The 20,195-nt window shown below is 32.5% G+C and overlaps 1 protein-coding gene across 2 annotated transcripts in view; it reads left to right on the plus strand.

Moving 5' to 3' along the window:
- The window catches only part of SLC38A3 (solute carrier family 38 member 3), a 1,194,467-nt gene that overhangs the window by 919,780 nt on the left and 254,492 nt on the right, over positions 1 to 20,195 (plus strand). For both annotated transcript variants that reach the window (XM_044078187.1, XM_044078188.1), the window contains one exon: positions 4,155 to 4,213. In XM_044078187.1, the coding sequence (XP_043934122.1) occupies positions 4,155 to 4,213 (59 nt within the window). The remainder of the gene's footprint in view (positions 1 to 4,154; positions 4,214 to 20,195) is intronic.

Consider the following 20,195-nt stretch of genomic DNA (forward strand, 5'->3'; position numbering starts at 1 on the left):
TTGTTTTATGCTACTATTACAGGTATATTGAGGGAATATTTTTGCTCGAAAATCTCAGGTCATTTGCCATTTTTCGATATTTGGCGGGACACAACTGTCAAATGAGGGACTGTCCATAGCAATGTGGGACAGTTGGTAACCCTGGTGACCATGCCCATGTCGCTACTAGGGTTGCCACCTTTTCCAATAGCCAAGGTGGGACATTTTCGGACTCACATCAGATTCTACAGGCCGACACATACCCACGGTCAGTACATAGCATAGAACTTAACTTGTTTGCCTAAATAAAAGCTTATTCTTGTAGCAGTTTGGTTGCTTATTCTGTTTCTTGTGACATTTAGGTATTTTAGTTACGGAAATAACTATTTTATGCGACCATTACATAAAATACGGGATATAATTATGTCCTACAATCTTGGCACATTTGCCGTTTTTAATATTTTTTATCGGGACACAACTGCCCATAGAGGGACTGCCCCTCGCAAAGTGGGACAGGTGGTAACCTTAGTCGCTACTCCTATGTCGGTGCGGCGCGCTGACATGCTGCGGTACACCTTCTCTGGGTATGCCCACTGACGGTGCATTGCGGGACGAACACGGTGTTACGCGTATCCTTTGTTCCTTGGACGGGTACACTTAGGGCTTCGTGGGTTGTGTTTGCTTCTCCTTTTGTTGGGCTGGGTACTATGTTACATACTCTGCGTGCATTTCATTCTGCACGGGCCCTGGCTGGTGACATTACTATTATGGGCGGACTGTGGCAGTCAGCACTTTAGGTTGCTCATCGCCTGTCGGCTTAGCCACGCCTCTGGACGCATCCTACTTGGGCTCGCTCACGTACACTACGCACGTGTCTGTGGTTGCGGCGCGCACTCATTACTATGCATATGGTGCTACTACGCCGACTATTCACTGCACCGCCGGCGCAGGCCTTACACCGGCCTTACGCCGAGCTTCATGAATCCCGGGGATAGTTTTTATTTGATTATTTTTTAATTAATTATACACAAAAAAAAGCAAAACTGCATCCTAACATTATGCAATTTATGTTGTGGAATGCAACGTGATCTACACACTGCAGAGGAATGATCAGAGATTACAGAAAATTAGGTATTTGAGATTATTTTTATGTACACAGATAAAGCAAAATAGCTTTTTGTGTTAGAAATTCAAAGGAGCAGTATTTTTTGGGTTTATCCACTTACATGATGCACGATTGTATTAATGTATGAAGGCATTTGTGCATCTGCAAATATTTGAAAACTGAAATAAATTATTTGAAATCTGAGTCACATAATAGAACTGCAGGTATGCTAAGAACTTGTTATTTTGGATTGTGGAGCTATAGGCAACTAACTATCCTTTGATATTCCAGATTTATGCTATAGGTACAAATGAGTTAAAAAACATTAAGTAAGTACGTGGATAAATTAAATCTAGATCAAAGCAGATCCCCAATGAAAATGAATGCACATGTTTCTTGATGTTGGTATAAAGGCTAGTCTACATCTGCCAGATGCAATCCTCTGTCCCAATATTCCAGTCAGTTTATTCCTTGCAACTCTAAATTATGGGTGCAGTGTACATGTGGTATCTGAGCCTGGATTAACAGCCGCATTTATATATTTTTGTATATTATCACAGATTGGAACACCTCTGTTTTTACATTCCCAAGCTCAAGTGTATTTTGCTGGAGTATATGGTGAAATATTGAAAAATATACATACAGCAAGTTTTATTGAACATCTTTTTCTTGAAAGTTTATCCTATAGAGCGAGGAACCATTTCTAAAAATAGCCAGGTGATCTGAATATAAAAATATATATTTTTTATATTAGAGATAGGAAATGAAAACACTGCATGAGCAGTAAAAGTCCAAGAGCCTAGCCTTTGGGAACTCTATATACTTCTTTCGTTGTTGTCTTGTGAACGTTTTGTATGTTAATAGGTCCTAATGTTTAAATAATGTGTTGTCTTGTAACAGGCTGTCATAAGGAGTCCATATATGTTCATTGCCTTTATGAGAAGTACATGATGTAAAATGTCAGAGGGCAGTTTATATGTAAACAAGACATTGTACCAGTTAATGTACCATTTTCTATTGATGGTGGTAACTCAAGAGATTATTATGTATATTAGTAGCTTGCTTATAGGCAAGAATACTTTAGAAAATAAGGGTGAAGGTTATCTGCATACAGAGATATAGATCAAGAAAAGCCAAGTGTCAGATTCTGACAGATTTGCTGGGAAGTCTAGTAAAGTTGAACGTTTGATTCTTTATACTAGCTGAGAGTTATGGCATATCATTCTGAAAGTTAGTCTGATATTTCCTTGCTTATAGGATTATATTTTAGGACTATATATGTGTAACTTGTATGTCTGGTGTAGAGTCTATCCATTTTTGTTTTTATCTTGAAGTACCCCACCAGCAAGCAACTGTGCTCATAGTGTGCCCCGGCAACAAAAAGAACCTGGAGCTGTGATTGCTGCTTCTAGACCTTTGTTTTCATATACTATATCCAAAGTTTATACATCTCACTAGAAGTATACAATACAGCCCATTAACCTATGACATTCCAGATGTCAGATCCATCCACATATGGTATTATTACTACAGCAGGCAAATCTTGTTAAAAAATAACTAAAAAAAAAATAAAAATAGCCTCCAAAAAGGTACTTGTGTGATCTGGAATTGGCCAGTAGCAAACAAACTAGCCATCAGCAGTCAAACTCTGCAGTCATGCTGCTTGACACCCCCCACAAAAATTCATACGCATTGACATCCCCCACAAAAATTCATACGCATACTCCTTACCCATAAAGACGATACAGGAACCTGTCTACATTTCGTGACCCATCAGATGTACTTAGAGATAACATCCAAGCAAAGCCTTTCCTTTCACTTAAAACATAAAAAAGCAATCTTTAAAGCTACTAAAACTGAGTTTTTTCCAAGGTATATCATCTACTTAAATACGGATGCTACAAGGACTATTGTTATAAAAGTTTTAAATCCAAGACTAGAGTATGTCCTGTGTTTATACTGCAGAGACCAGAGATATGGAGACCAAATAGCTAAAAATATGGACTTACAATTGGTATTTCATGGAATTCTTCTTTTTCACCAAGGTGTAGTAATTTCAGAGTTGGTATGTGTAACTTTGGTGGTATGGAGGCAAATTTACATGAGAAGATCAATGTTTGACATTCACTTTTCTTCTTTCTTTTTAGTCTTATTTTTTTCTATTATTTTTAAGTCTTTTGCTCCACACCCACATGCACACACACACACACACACACACACACACACACACACACACACACACACACACACACACACACACACACACACACACACACACACATTAATGATTAGACACTGGACTAGAGAGTTTGCCTACTCCATCAGAAGTCATGCAAGTCCTCAGCTTATGAGGCTAAAGTTTCCCTAGCAAGCTGTAAAAATATGCCTTTATACTGGCATCATGGAACTCCTTACCATCTGAAAGCAGAAATGAAAGTAATTCTTCAGTCCTCAAGAAAAAAAAGGTAAGGTAGGCTTTATGAATAAATCTTTGGGAATATTGTTCAGACACTACAGTTAGGCTAATTTTTCTGGCTGACTGCTTACCTAGAGGCTACATTCTGTTATTGACTGCTTACCTAATACACCATGTTCATCAATATGCTGGAAATTTTACCTAATAAAACTCATTTGTGAAGGCTGACACATGCATTTCATAATGGATAGCTTGTGTATGTATTGTATGACATTAATGGTTCGTGTTTTTATGCATTTGGATTAATTCGGTTATATGTCCTCTAGTTAATAAATGTTTAGATTGTACTGATATTTTGTTCTTATATCTGGTATTATGATTCTAATCTCTTCTGACTTTTTTCTAGGATGTGTACTACTGCCTTGTCTTTTTCTTTTTTTTTACTTTGTGTTGTGCTTAACATGTTTTCAGTGATATGACCTTCCCCAATTGAAATTTGCAGTATGAGATGCTCTAACTTGTGTTTTGCATGCCAAATGGCCCAGAACATGTCCAAAAAGGGCCACATTGACATAGTCTATCTACCCAGTTAACAGATTTAGGCTTATAATCTACATATTTTAATTCATTGACTTTTTCTTTCTGTCTCTGCAGGGTATCTGGGCTATGCTAGTGGATTTTCCCTCAGCTGTATGGTTTTCTTTCTTACTGTGGTAAGTGGTTGGAGATGATATGCTTCTATTCTGAACATGTACCAGCACTAAAATAAGATGTAATTATGTATGCATGTATGTGAAGAAATAATATGTTTTTTTCAGTAGGCATACAGCTAAAAAAATAAATAAGAAAACCAGGAAGAGCTACAAATGTAGACAAATGCTGTTTTTAGTAAAATTAAATTGTCATGTAGTAAATTTAATGGCATCCATGATATACTTTCTATTTGTAAATGCATATAAGGAAAGCCAGTCCTTCCTTTAAAAATTCAATTTTAGTTTCATGGAACTTTATTTCATTAGATATCTTTTCATTAAACAGGAATTCAGTTTTTCTCAAAATATGCAACATTTTTTATTAGTGTCTTGCAGACCTGACTTGTAGTGAGAAGTGAGTCCTCATAGTCACTCATTTGAATAATAAAAGTGTATCAGAAGAAACAAAACACATATTGAAAGAAGAAATGGCTCAGTTTAAGTGTAAATGCCATTTATTTCTGCTTAATTTTATAGTATATTTATGTGATTATACATCTTGGGGTTTCATCTCAAATTCAACATGCATTTTCAAAACATATACTCAAGAAAATATATTAAAAGCTGGATCTACTTTACAGAATATCTAACGTTCTGGCTATACACACCCAAAGAAACTCTGCTTCATCCTATCTCCTCTAAAATCTGTTTTATGCCTCTCCCACCCTTACTGACATTAACACAACATCAATCCATAAATTAGAACAATGTTATCAAAAAATTGCAAAATTTGCAATGGAAATGCCCAGCTCTACCCACCACTGTTTATCCCTCAAATAACTAAACTGCCTTGAATTCTCAAAACTACTTAAAATATACAGTTAAAACTGGCTTATAACAGTTTCTCCTATAATGGTACCTAGCAAGATCTCTGTGATATACCTACATATATCTCCTCAGTGTAACAAAATTATTGAACTCATTCAGGGATTCCCTTTATTCCACCAATACTTCAAAGCTAGCGAATGGCATTCCCACAACTAAAAAAAAAATAATATCTTCCAAAAACTGCTTCAAAGATAAGCCAATTGCCTTTTCTACTAAACTTCAGTCTCTGCTTCTCTGACACTTTCTCAGGTTAAGGATGTATCTGATAATATATTTCTCCTACCATCTTCATTTAAGTATAATAACTCTCTCTGTTCAATAAAAAAAAAATACTTTGCCTCATCTATTCCTCCTTAATTCATCTTCTCAGCTGGCCCTTTCCATGCTCCTTTCACTCTTAATCCAATCCTTTTTCCTGCTCCCTTCACCTCTTGCACTTAATACATCTAGTTGCACTATAAATCTCTTTTCTACCCTTCTCCCTTTTTCTTTATAACTTTTTAATTTTCACATCCTATCTTACTTTCAACTTTCTTAGCTTACACAGTTATCCTAATCTCACATAGTGTTCCAGTGCACTTGACAATTTTTATTTATTTTATAGGTTTGTATTTTTTATTGCTTCATTCTCTGCTTTTGTATCTTTTTCTGTTTTAATATTATTGTGATTTTTTTCATATTATCATAATTAAAATGCTCATTTATTGTTTACTTTTTCAATCATTTATATATATATATATGTATATATATATATATATATATATATATATATATATATATATATATATATATATATATATATATATATATATATATATATATATATATATATATATATATATATATATATATATATATATATATATGTCAAGCTTTAATACTTCTTCTTTTGGCTTTTCCCGGTTAGGGGTCACCACAGTGGATCACCTGTCCACTCATGATTGGCAGTGGAGTTTTACAGTATTGAGTTGCCATCCCGGCACCCAACCTTCCATGGAAGGCACACAAACACACACACACACACACACACACACACACACACACACACACACACACACACACACACACACACACACACACGCACTCATGCCTATGGCCAATTTAGAGTATCTGATCCACCTACAGCATGTCTTTGGGATGTGGGAGGAAACCGGAGCACCCGGAGGAAACCAACACAACCACAGGGAGGACATGCAGACTCTGCACAGAAGGCACCCCAGCCAAGGATCGAACCGGAGAACCTCTTGCTGGGAAGTGGCAATGCTAATCACTGCACCACCGCGACAGCCCACATGTCAAGCTTTAATACTGTTTAACTTTTTTTTTGGTGCTTTCCTCACTTGGCCTCTACTGAAAACTTGTCTGGCAAGGCCCAGTTGGCCCATCCTGGTAACCAAACATACATACATACATCCGTACATAAATACATTTACTTTGCTGTGTGTGTGTGTGTGTGTGTGTGTGTGTGTGTGTGTGTGTGTGTGTGTGTGTGTGTGTGTGTGTGTGTGTGTGTTTATGTGTGGGTATGTTTGCGAGCAAGCACATGCTGGTCTGCCTGTGTATCTTTCTTTCTATCTGTCTGTCTATCTATCTGCCTATCTTTGTTTAGAAAACAGCTGTTCACAAATAATGTTTTAATAGATTGACCGGACAAAATGATAGTGTGGTTAAATAGTGTCCAAAGCTAAATCAGAAAAAAATCTCCCATAATTCATACACATCTTAATTATCAAAATTATGCCTGCCTGTCAGACTCAAGAAAGAAATCACATGTAACAAAAATTAAAATAACATTTACTTACCTGTGGTTGCTTTCATTTGAAGGTGGTGGAATAGAGTTCACTGTATTTGCCATACCTCTCAACTGATTTTAGCAGAATGTCCAGATTTTGACCTCATATTTTTGGTCCATTTTTCATAAAATTATGGTCTTCTGGCAAAGTAGTGGTTAAAGATTGAAGTTAGAAAATAATGGCAGACATTTAAGTTTCAGACTTCATTTCCTTCAGAAAATTCATGCACATGCAAAACTTGTTATACTATCAACTTTCTAAGTTTGTAAAAGCAATATCTAAAAATCATCCTTTTAGGTCTTTGCCCCACTTTTATTCATGGCTTTGTCTAGATTTCTTTCTCTAAGAGGTTGAGAAGTATGTGTATTCCACATGTGGTAAACCAAATCCAGGGAGATTATTTTCTACATTAACATGCAATATTTTCTGTCTGACTTACCAATACAATCAAATTGAACACATGGAGTTAAGTATCCACCTGTTTGTAGAAAACTGAAGTAAGAATATTAGATTTCTGCATCTATTTCAAACATGTAAGTTGTCGAAGATGGTTTATATATATATATATATATATATATATATATATATATATATATATATATATATATGTGTATGTGTATACATATATATATATATATATATATATATATATATATATATATATATATATATATATATATATATATATATATATATATATGTATATATATATATATATATATATATTTTTTTTTTTTAATAAGGAAAACATTTCACAGAACAGCATTATTAGGTCCATCTCATAACTGCTATTCAAAAAAATCCTGCAGCATTAGTAAATGAAACTTGTGATTTTTTTTTTTTTTTTTTTTTTTGCTTGATGTAACTTTGAGGAATTTGCTTAGGTTTCAGCAGGTCCTTGTTTTGTTGTAGATGCTTTCTGACAATAACTGTTCAAGTGATGTGCTTCACCTCACTACATAGTTTCCCGGGGTGGCAAACTTCCCAAAAGGGACTATAAAGCATTTCTTACCATTGAGTTTTAAGCCATTGCTTTGGCACCAAGCATTTGTCTATATTAAACCTTCCAGAAGGGTCTTCTCATGTTAAGGCTGATTCCATGACTGCTCCTAGATTGCAATCATCTGCAAAGTTGGTTAGCCAGAGACCTTGATATTGGTTTTCATATCTTTGAAGTTGATGCCAAAGAGGAATGGACCTAACACAAAGACCTGGTGACTCCAGTGGTGACTGGCTTCTTTGTGGATTTAGCATCACCATTTCTAATCTCCTGGGTCCCATCAGTGAGCCAGATAGCTATCCAATGTGTTGTAAAGGGGTTTATACCTAGGTCTCTAAGTTTGTTGACAATGCCCAAGTGGGGAATTGTATCAAATAAATTAGCCAGATAGGTAAACAGTATGCATAGCTTTCCCCCTCATTCACTGCTTTAGTGACCCTTTCAAAGAAGTCCACCAGATTCAGCAAGCATGACCTTCCTTTGACAAAACCAATTTGGGATGGAATTACATAAGTTATTATTTACTATGACTGGCCCCAGCACACATAACTGAGCACACATAACTGTCTCCTGCAACTCATATGTGAAGTATGTACTAGGATGGATTAGGTGGGCTAAATGTTGTAAGGATAGGGATGCCAATGCATACTGTGTCTTTTCATAAACAGGTTATTTAAGATATCATTTCTTAGCTACATTGGCAATTAATCTGCAATGCATATCTATCCGTCTTTTATAGTAATTTATAATATGAAAACCAATTAATAGTATCCAAATATATTCAAAAGAAACATATTTGCTTTTAACTATAAGATCCTTTCATCCCTAGAGCTCCACTGAAAATGGGTTCTACCCAGTTAGAGTATTCTAGTAAGGAAAAGTAAGTAGCTTTTGTGAATTCCTGTTATCTGTATTATCTAATGTAGTTTGTGACCATCTGTCTAGTCATAGGACTGAGAGTTTCTAAAATGCTGCAATATTCCTGAATTTTCTGAGACAAAACACAAAGTTGCTTTTACTGACAGCATGCTGGTGTTTACAGATATCAGTTCCAGCTTAACAGTTAGCAGATCCAACAGCACGGGATCTGGAGGTACACTTGAGCCATTATGACCTTTAAGCTATCTGATTATAAGTGAACATATTCAGATGGACTGGACAGTGGATCTGAAGACATAGCATCCGTCATGGCATAAGTCTGCTTGAAGTAACTTAATTTATTTTATTATTCTATTGTTAACTTGCTTAGTCCCACTAGACTAGGACTTTATTTGGGGAAAGACCCAAAGTGGTATTTATATTACTAGGGGAAATTTAACCTGGGCATCAGGGAACGTCCTCTACTCTTTTTGATAGATGCCTTGGGATGTTTTGCATCCACTTGAGCTAACACCAACTCAAGCAGGTGGGACCTCAGTTTAATGTCTCCTCAGAGGGATGGCACACTCAAAATGTAGAACCCCCTTCCCTTTTACTATGCAACAGTGTCAGCAATCAATCTACATGATCTGGGAGTAAAACCCACAGCCTTGTGCACCAAAGGCCAGTATGCTACCTGTTATTCCACTCCCTCTGTGATTGCCTTAAAGTTTTCCCATTTTATTTTAGAGTCAGACTAAATATGGGGAAGTAAATAGAACAAAATGATAAACTTTCATCAGGGTACTATAAAACCATACATCATGATAAGTAATGTATACTTCATATATTACCAATAGTGTAAGACAATGTCTGTTCATGAAGGAGCATCTTAAGTGAACTAATTAAAGCCACCCACCATTATGGATAAAAATACAAATTAACCAAAGACCTTGTCATGATACATTACTATTATATGGTAGAATTATATAAACTAAAAGTCTTATTTTTTCAAACAACATAGTTGTGCAATGCGTTATCCTTCCCATTTCTGTCTGTAGTATAAGCAAGAATTTAAGATGCACTCAGCATATGCAAGTAAATGGTCAAAGGGATATATGTTAAGTACATATTTTGTGTGATGTTTTTGCCACTATAATTGTGGCTTCAGAAAGAGAGACAGAAGGGGGTGTGGCCAAGGATGAACACAGGATAGCAGCAGATTTCTTCAGCTCCACCAATTTCACAGCACTGACAGGAAATAATTACTTTAAAAATTAATTTATGAAGTAATTTTCTTTCTAAATATGTTTGGAATATCTATTTCTTGAATAATATCTAAAAAAGAAAGAACATTTTAATAAGTTTCCTGTCAGAAAACACCTTGGAAAATTTTCTGTCAGCTCCTCTGTTTGAAATGAGTTCCAGTAAGACAAATTCTCAAGATTCCAGCATCAAGAAAGAACTTCAGTCTCTGATATCTACAATCCAGCAACTTACTGCCAAAATGGATAAACTGGATACTAAAATTGATACCTTCATAGAAAAAACTACAAAACAAATAGATTTGTTACATATAGACTTGCAACAACAGAAGACTCAGATTACAGGCATAAAAGAGACTGTAAATGACATGGAGAATAGAATCCAAGAAGAAGAAATCAACATTGAGTTTTTGCTGAAACAGAACACACATCTACAAACTAAACTTGATGACCTGGAAAATAGATCTAGGCAATAACATTAGGATTTTTGGACTGCCAGAAAATATAGAAGGTAACAATATTACTTCTTTTAAATACATGGCTCCCTAAAACTTTAGACTTGCCAGAAGCATTTTCTTTTGGTATCGAAAGAGCCCATAGATCCATATCTAATTCTAACTCTAACAAAAAGTATCCTAGATCAGTTATAGTTAGATTTCTATCATCTTTTGATAAAGAGATGGTACTTAAATCTGCTTGGGCTAAAGCACCTGTTAAAATTAATGAGGCAACTGTGCATTTTGACAATGACTATTCTTCCTTGGTAAGAACTAAAAGAAAAGTTTTTCTGCCATTAATAAGAGAGCTTAAGAAAGCACAGTTTAAAACCTACCTTCTGTTTCCTGCCAAACTAAAAATCTTTCTTCCTGATGGCCCTAGAATTTTTGAAGACTTAGACTCTGCATTGCTGTTTATCAAAAAAAATAAGATTTTGGATAAAATAGAGGAAATGGCATGGGCTAGTCCTTCATTAAAGAGGTTGGCAACAGAATCTTCATGGAAGACTTCAGAGAAGAAAAAAAGACTAAAAAACAAATGACTTGTTCTATGTTTTTTCTTTTTTTTTTTCTCTCTCTCTTTTTTTCTTCACTATTAATTTTTTTAAATACAGTTACTGCATTTTCAGAAAGCCACAAATATTCTGAAAAAGGTTTAATCAAAGTTATTTTCTGTGTACAAAGAACTGTTTTTGTTTCATAAATAGTCAAAATATCTGAGGAACTAATAACAAGCTATCAATCAATCTGTTTCTCTTTATGACAAAGAGACCCAAGGTTAGTAATTTGATACTTTTTTTTTCTTTTCTCTTTTGTTTTAAATAATGACATTCTTTTTAGATTATGCATTCAGTAAGGGGTGGGGGAGGGCAGGGAGAGAAGTGTAATGAAAATATGATAAGTGGATAATTCCTTTTAAAAAAGTGTATATGCTGTTTAAATACTGTTGCTAATTATTTTGCCATGATTCTATTACTTATACTTGTTTACAAATAATCTGTCATGCTTTAATTACTAATAATTAGAACTAAATAGTAGTAAATAATATGTTTCATATCTATCTTTATTAATATAAACAGCAAGTAATATTCCACTGTAGATACTTTTTATAGCTTCCTTTTTTATTTTTCGATTTCTTCTCTTACTCTCTTTTTATTTTCTACTCTCTTTTTTTTCTTTCTTTTCTCTCTCTCTCTCTTTTTCTTTCATATAAGTACATTTACATGCTTTTGATAATACTGATACAGGTATATAATAAGATTTGTATAAAAAATTGAATAGGGGCATAAAAATTAGTTGTATTATATATTAATAACTGTGGGCTTAGTTTCACTGTCATAGAGACTGTAATAACTTGTAAAATACTTCGCGAAGGTTTTGCTCTGTTTAGTTTCATTTATATTGCTAAATGAATGTCAGTCACTTGCATTTATCAAAATTCCCGCCAGAATGTTAAAGGAGACAATTTGGGATGTGGGTTACCTCGTGAATAGTGTCCTCGAGTTGTTTTAAAAGCTTCAACACTCAGAATTCACGCAGAGAAGCTGAATGCAGTCAATTTGAACTTTGACCCCTGAATTCACACTGACACATCGCAGATTCAAGAAGAACACTCTACCAGGAAGTAGAACTGCTGCAAATGCGACTCTGTGATGGAAAATGAACTCTATAACATTTAAATGTGAGTTATTTTTTATAACTATTTACTTATTCATGTTATAATTTATAAAATATGAAAGTTATAATGATTTTAAATGATTCAGTATCCCATAGTAAGCAAATGTGATATTTTAGAAGGCATAGAAAGTAAAACATGCATATATATGTTTTTGAAAGTTTACTTGACTGCAACATATTAATGTATGTAAATACTTATGATTTGAATATATACAATGCTACAATTCATTTGACTTATCTAACTGACAAGCATAAATATGATTATGATTTTATCTTAGAAGAAGTTGCCTTGTGACATATTTTAAAGCAGCAGTTCAGATATATAAAATACAGATGGCTTTCTTCACAATAATGCAAGTATATCTGGGAATTTACATAGCTATGCAGTATGATTTGTAACCATTTTTATGAACATAAATATTTTATTTTACTGGCAATAATAAGTATGAGAAAAAAAAGCTTTGATGCAAGTAATTTAAAGTCTTTTAGAAGCTGTTAACTGCATTTCTATGACAGAAAATAGGTACATCCTAATATATGTAATGTCTGAACCATAATAGCCTAAGTTATTGACTTTAAATGAACATCAGAACCTATTTTTACAAACTTTGAATAAATTAATATGTAGATATGCCCTCTTTTTTTCTCTCTCTCTCTCTCCCTCTCACTTCTTTTATTTCTCTCTCTCTTCTTGGTTCCTAATATCAAGTTCATTTGAATGCTATTTGATTATAAATGTATTATATTAAATAGATGTACATAGCAGTATGAATTGTTTTTAAAAGTTTCTATTTGTTTATATGATGCTGATTTATCAAATGTTTAGCTTTGTCTTACTAGATAATCTAATTGAAAGATGTTAACTTTAGTTAATAATAATTAGTATTAAATTGATAAGGTGGCAGCTGAGGTACTGCTGCTTAGGGTAGGGGGTTAACTTGAGTGGTATGTGCTACTCAAAGTTGGAGTTTTTAACTCCAGGCTGGGTGCAAGGTTTAATCCTTATATTATTTTCTTCTGTTTTCTGTTGTTTGTATATAGTTCTGACATCCACAATACATTTTGTAAGCTCATTGTCACTACAAACAAAATTGAAGCTTATACAAAATCCCATAAGAGTTTCAATAAATACAGCTATATTTAAATGTACACCTAAAGGAGGAGGTATAACATTACTTATTTTGTTAATTGTTATTCTGATTGTAAGTTTTATATGTTTTAAAAATGCCAAATGACTTCTCTAAAAGGAATTTCTTTAAACATTAATGGGCTGAATAATCCATGTAAAAGGGCAAGCATAATGAGATACATTAATTTACATAAGGCCAACTTAGTATTCCTTCAAGAAATACATCTCCTGAAAAAAGATATTGATAAATTAGCCACAAATAAATATACAGTATTAGTTAGTTCAGAGCACACTCAGAAAAAAAGAGGAGTGGCTATTTTATGGAATAAAAGTATGCCCATTCCTAAAACTATTAAGTCTTATGAAGATGATAAAGGAATGTTTTGTATGGTTACAATACAAATTAATGGAAAGACATATACATTAATCAATGTATATTGGATACCAGGAATTGGTATTAATACAGTGAAATATCATCTTAATAAGATCATATCATTCTCTATAGGAGATATTATTTTAGCAGGTGACTTTAATTGTATCCTACATGAAAAAGATACTACTACTATAGAGAAAAGGAAAATTACATCTAATGCAAAACATTTAAAGGATTTTGTTAATTCTTATCATTTAAATGATATTAATAATCAGATAGACTCAAAATCATTACCATACACCTTTTTTTCTAACAGATATAAAACTTATTCAAAAATAGAGTCTTTATTTCTAACCAGATGGTAACAGAATTAATTAACTCTAAAATCATTTTGTGTCCTATATCAGATCATAATTCAATTGTCTTTGAGTTCATGATAAAAAGTACTTACAATGTTCAGATCAAAAGGATACCAGCATACTTAACTCAACTAAAAGACTATAAAGATTATATACTTTCAGAAGTGCAACATTTTTTAGAAATAAATAATACTCCTGAAGTCTCCATTGTTTATGTTTGGGATGCTTTAAAATCATATCTATATGGACAAAGTATCAGATGGTATAATAATAAAAGGAAATCTTGGGATAAGGAATTATTAGATATTCAAAGTAAACTAGACTCTTATAAGCATAATAATAAAGAAAATATTATGGACAAAAAGTTATTGAAGAAATAAACAAACTAAATGAGAAATACAAAGAAATTTTAACTCATAAAGTTAAAATATCTTTAGAGAAATACAAGTTTTTGTCTTACTCAATAAGTCCCAAATACTTACATAGACTTAAAAATAAAACAAAAAGGTTGAATAAGCAAAATCATATCAAAGAAATTTTCTCTCTAAGGAAAAAGAAGAATGTTTCTAGTCTACCAGAAATATTAGAAGAATTTAGAAATCACTTTCACAAAATTAATCATAATAACATTAACATGGAACCTAAAGATAAAATAAAGGAATTTATAACTACAAACATGAATAAAAAACTTAATAAACAACAGACTAAACTATTGGATAAAAGTATTTCATATACAGAGGTTGTTACACAAATAAACAAGCTTACATCAAACAAAGCACCAGGTAATGATGGTATTATACCAGAGATATATAAAATTCTTTCTAAAAGTACATACTCATTAATACATAAGGTTTTTATTTTGGCCCAAAACGAGCTAATAACCCCCCCATCTTGGCAATACACATTTATTTCGCCAATTTTAAAACCCAATAAAGATCCAACTAGATGCACTTCATATCGACCCATTTCATTACTTAATGTTGATTATAAAATGTTTATGAGTATTTTTGCTGATAGATTGAAGACAATCATCCCAGGCATTATAGATATAGATCAGACAGGCTTCATTGTAAATAGAAACACTTTTGATAATATAAGGAGAACTCTAACATTAATTGATTTTGCAAATAGGAGAAAGAAAGATTTAACACTTATTAGTCTCGACATAAGTTCAGCATTTGATTCAGTAAGTTGGGACTACTTGTTTATCTTACTGAAGTGCACAAACTTTTCAGATGCATTTGTAAATCTGATTGAAAATTTATATAAAGGAGCATTGGCTTACATTAAGATAGGAACATATGTCTCACAAAAAATACCCATTTTAAAAGGTACAAAAAAAGGGTGTCTACTTTCTCCATTATTATTTACTTTAATAATGGAGCCTTGGGCTAATCTGATCAGAAACAGTACTGATATAGAGGGATTTGAAATAGATGAAAATACAACATCTAAAATTCAACTTTTTGCAGATGATGTTTTAATTACATCAGCAGGATCTAATTCTTCTATGCAGTCCCTATTTGATAAAATGATGAATTTTAAAAATATTTCTGGTTTAATATTCAATGAAGAAAAAACTAAAATACTACCTGTATATACACGAAAAAATGTTCTCATTACTGATTTTAGTAAATATATTCCCAATTCAGGTCAGATAACTTATCTAGGTATAATATTAACTAAAGATATCAAATCTATTGTACATAATAATTATAATACATGTCTTCTTAATATACAAAATCTTTTCAATACCTGGAATAATATGTTTTTTACTATGGAAGAGAGACTTACAATTATTAAAATGATAATATTCCCCAAAATATTATACTTAATACAATCAATAATACTCCCACCTACAAAAATAATTATCAAGAAATTGAATACACTAATGTTAAATTTCCTATGGGCACCTAATAGACCTAGGATTGCATTAAAGAAACATACTAATAGCTGGTCTCAAGGGGCATTTCTTTTCCAGACTTTAACTTATATACTATCTCTTCTATTATAAAAGTTATTACTTTGTTAATAGATCAGTCATATGTTGCAAAATGGAAAGATTACTGGGAACTAATTAGTATTCACTTCATGAAAATCTCTTTAACACATAAAAATATGATTGTAAATAACTCCATGCTATGGTTACTAAAAGAATTTTGTACTTCACCTATTACACCAAAATATATAGTTAGTTATCCATTAAACATTATTATTAGTTATCATAATTTTATATTCATGCATCCTAAGTATAAGGAATGGAATTTTATTATATTTCCTATAATGTATACACGAGGTATGCTTTTGTCATCCACTTCTGAAAGAACTCATTTAGTCACAGAAAATGATCTAAAGTACTGGTATCAGTTGCTATCTGATAATAAAGTTAAAAATTTAGACTTCTTAAAACAAGAATTTGATCTGAGAGAAACTTGTTGGTTAGAAGTTCAGACCTTTAGACAACATCTCATTAATAAAATTGATTTAATGTCTATAACAGTTAAAGAATCTATTCCAACACTGATTGATTACTTGATATTAAATTTACAACATAAAGTTTCTGATAAAGGTAAGCTTTCATACATACATAAAATTATTAGAGAAGAAACTTATTACAATGTAGATACCTATTGGAACTATTTCACTTCCATTAATGGTGAATTACCAAATCAACAAGATAAACAATATATATTGGAATCTGCCTATAAAACTACTTCTTCCATTATCTGGAGACTTTTTACTTGGAAATTTTTACATAGATCCTTTTATACACCTCTGATGATGAATAAAATAAATAATAAAGACAATCTATGTAAAAGATGTAATGTAGAAATTAATGCTGATTGGGCACATATGTTTTATGACTGTATAAAATTGAAAGAATATTGGAAGTCAATCAATGATTTTTGCAGGCTCTTTTACAGATAATTTTATTATTTCTAAATCTCTTATATTATTCAACACTCCTGTACCTCAAAGTGTTAAAAAGGTTAAGCTTCCCTTGTTATGGTCTATTCTAGCAGTGGCTAGAAAAATAATAACCAGAAATTGGATTTCAGATACACCTCCTTCGTTTAATGAATTTAAAAATGTTATGACTGTAGTATGCCATATGGAATTGATGACAATAAAATCAAGAACTACTAGAAAAACATCTTACTATATTATATGGGATACTTTACAAAATTTGTTAAAAAATCTTAACTTCAATAGCATGGTATTTTAGTTTAATTAATTGATTTGATTGTAGTGGATGTCTTTGTAAATACTTTGGTTATTTTATTGAATGTTATAACCATTTCTATTTTAATTACTTGTATAAAATTGTTATGATATTTATTTTGTATGTTAAAAACAATAAACTTGTTTTAAAAAAAAAAAGAGAGACAGAAGTACAGTTCTAATACACAGGACAGATGCTTTTAAAGTAATAGAAAATATGTTGCATTTTAAGTATATACCATTGTTCATTTGAAGGCAGAACAAAAGCATATTAAATATAAATCTGAATCATAGTATTATCATGTACATTTTGCAGTAATATACATTTATAATTTATATATATTTATTTTAACTATTGCTGTGCTTTATACATTGTTTTCCTAATTTTTCAGTCACTCCAACACAAACCACTTTCTTGTTAAAATGTCTGAATGGTGATCTCAAAATGCTTTTATCAGCCAAATGCTGAGGTGTGAATTATAGACTCAGCTCTGATACAAATTCACTCAAAGTAAACAATTAATTATATGACTACATATTTCCTCTTTTATTAGCAGTGAAGGGGAATTGATAAGGCAAAGCAAGGAAGAAAAGCAACAAAGAACAAAAGAAAGACTGTTCACTCTCATGTCAAACTATGAACAGGAAATTATAGCTCTGCTTCTTGATCATGTCTCTGCTTTCCTAGTCCTGGGTTTAATGTCATTTTTATAGACAAAATAAGATTAATTCACATCTTATTAATGTCATCTTATGATTCTACCTGGTATAATATACATATGTTAAGTCTCCATGTATACATTTGTTAAATGTACATGGTGCTTATACATATGTTTAAGTTTCCTTGTATACATTTGTGAAATGTACATGAGGTGCTTGCCAAATATGGAATTAATCAGTGCAAGTGTTTTGCTTCTGTCCATCTGCTGTCCTGTTTTACTTGTGTTGTTGCCAAAGAAAGCAGACTTTATGTTTTATTTTATAGGCTTTCTTTTGCACAGACCCAAAATTTATAAGCAAAATATTAACTGCTCTAGCTTGTATACTGATAATTCTAATTATGTGTTTCTAATCACTGATAGTTTACAAGGAAGTTTTCTGAATCATAGGTATTCCTATCAAAACAAATCATATATGCTTATTTTTTGCAAACTTGTGTCTATGTGTGCATTTTCTTTCTTAAAAACTTCATTGTTATTTTTGTTTTCAGCTATTTATGCAAATAGCACACCATAATTTTGCTATACTATTTTGGGACTAACTGCAAAACAGAGAGGTGTGCATTACGTGGTACCAGTACAGAGAACTGGGCAAGGGAGGGCCAGCTCTCATTCTAACGATAAAAGTAGAGTAGTTCTCCCAATGTTATACTTTACTGTACTGTATCCAGCGAATAGTACATTTATATATCTGCTATATTGCCTGAATGAGGCAGTCAACACAGTTTAAAGCCATCCATACTATATGACAGAGCTGTTGCCAAAGCTGTATTATACAACAACCCCCCCCCATTAATATTCAAAAACGTGCACGCTGATTGGCAGCGTGCACATTGTAAATCAGAGTTATAGTAATGGAAAAAGGTCCAGTCGCCCAGACTTTTCCATTACTATAACTCTTTTTTTTTACAGCAACGGAGAATGCAAGATCTCCATTGCTTCACACTGTCTCGCTATGTTAAACTCATTTAACATAGCAAGACAGCTTTAAAAAAAGCAACGGAGATTCTCCATTGCTTTTTATAAAACTGTCTCGCTATGTTAAATGAGTTTAACATAGCGAGATAGTTTGTAAAAAGCAACAGAGATCTTGCTTTCTCCATTGCTTTTTTCAAAACTGTCTCGCTATGTAAAATGGGTTTAACATAGCGAGACAGCTTTAAAAAAAGCAACGAAGATTCTCCGTTGCTTGTTTTAAAGCTATCTCGCTATGTTAAACCAATTTAACATAGCGAAACAGTTTGTAAAAAGCAACGGAGATCTTGCTTTCTCCGTTGCTTTTGCCCACAGCTCTGATGTACTGTGTGGACATACGCATGCGCAGTACATCAGAACTGCCGCAGAATACCAGACAGCTGCGGAAGGGCAGCAAGGAGGCATTATACAATGCCATTATTTAAGAAAAACAATAAAATAACAAACAATGACTAAGAAGAAAAAACGCTTAGGCACCAACTCCCGTACACGCTTTAATATTATTAAACGTTAAAAAGTTTATACAACGCTTTTCGTCCAACTCGATGGTTAGACTTCCTCAGATAAAATGACAAACATTAATCTTTTGATTCTCACTTACTTATATATATAATTTTAAAAAAGCCCACCAAATCTAAAGCAGGTATTTACATTTCTTAAAGTGACAGACTCCTTGCATCAAACAATAGCTTTAAACAAACAGATAGACATATCATGGAACATCTTGAACATAAATTCTGTTTTAGAGTATTACAGCAAATAAAACAGGAAATGAGAGGAGGTCCCTTTAATTTGCTATTGGAGAAAATTGAACTTCTATGGCAAATCAGACTTAATGCCTTTACACACCCAGGGCTCAATGAAAAATGTTCCCTTATGTGCCTCTTAAAGCTTAGGAGTTTAGAGAGATAAATGATTTAAATTTGCCTTAGGGTAATATAGTGACCAAAATAAGAAATGAGAGGAGGTCCCATTTGAACAGGCATATTTGGTCATTATTATATGTGACTATTTTATGTTTTAATATGCATGTTCTAAATCAATTTTTTATCTTGTTTCGCATATCATTTTATTTAATATATCCGTAGTAATGTTAAAGGCTTTTTATATTTATTTTTATATTCATATTCATGGTCATTTACAGAGGAAATTTATATTTGTTTTCCAAAATAGATGTAATAGCTAAACATTCACTAATAGCATATGTTCTGCCATTATGGAGGATAAAATGATTGTAAGTGGATGTTT

Source organism: Protopterus annectens, chromosome 7.part0 (genome assembly GCF_019279795.1).
Source record: "Protopterus annectens isolate FY-2018-M chromosome 7.part0, PAN1.0, whole genome shotgun sequence".
Taxonomy (NCBI): domain Eukaryota; kingdom Metazoa; phylum Chordata; order Ceratodontiformes; family Protopteridae; genus Protopterus; species Protopterus annectens.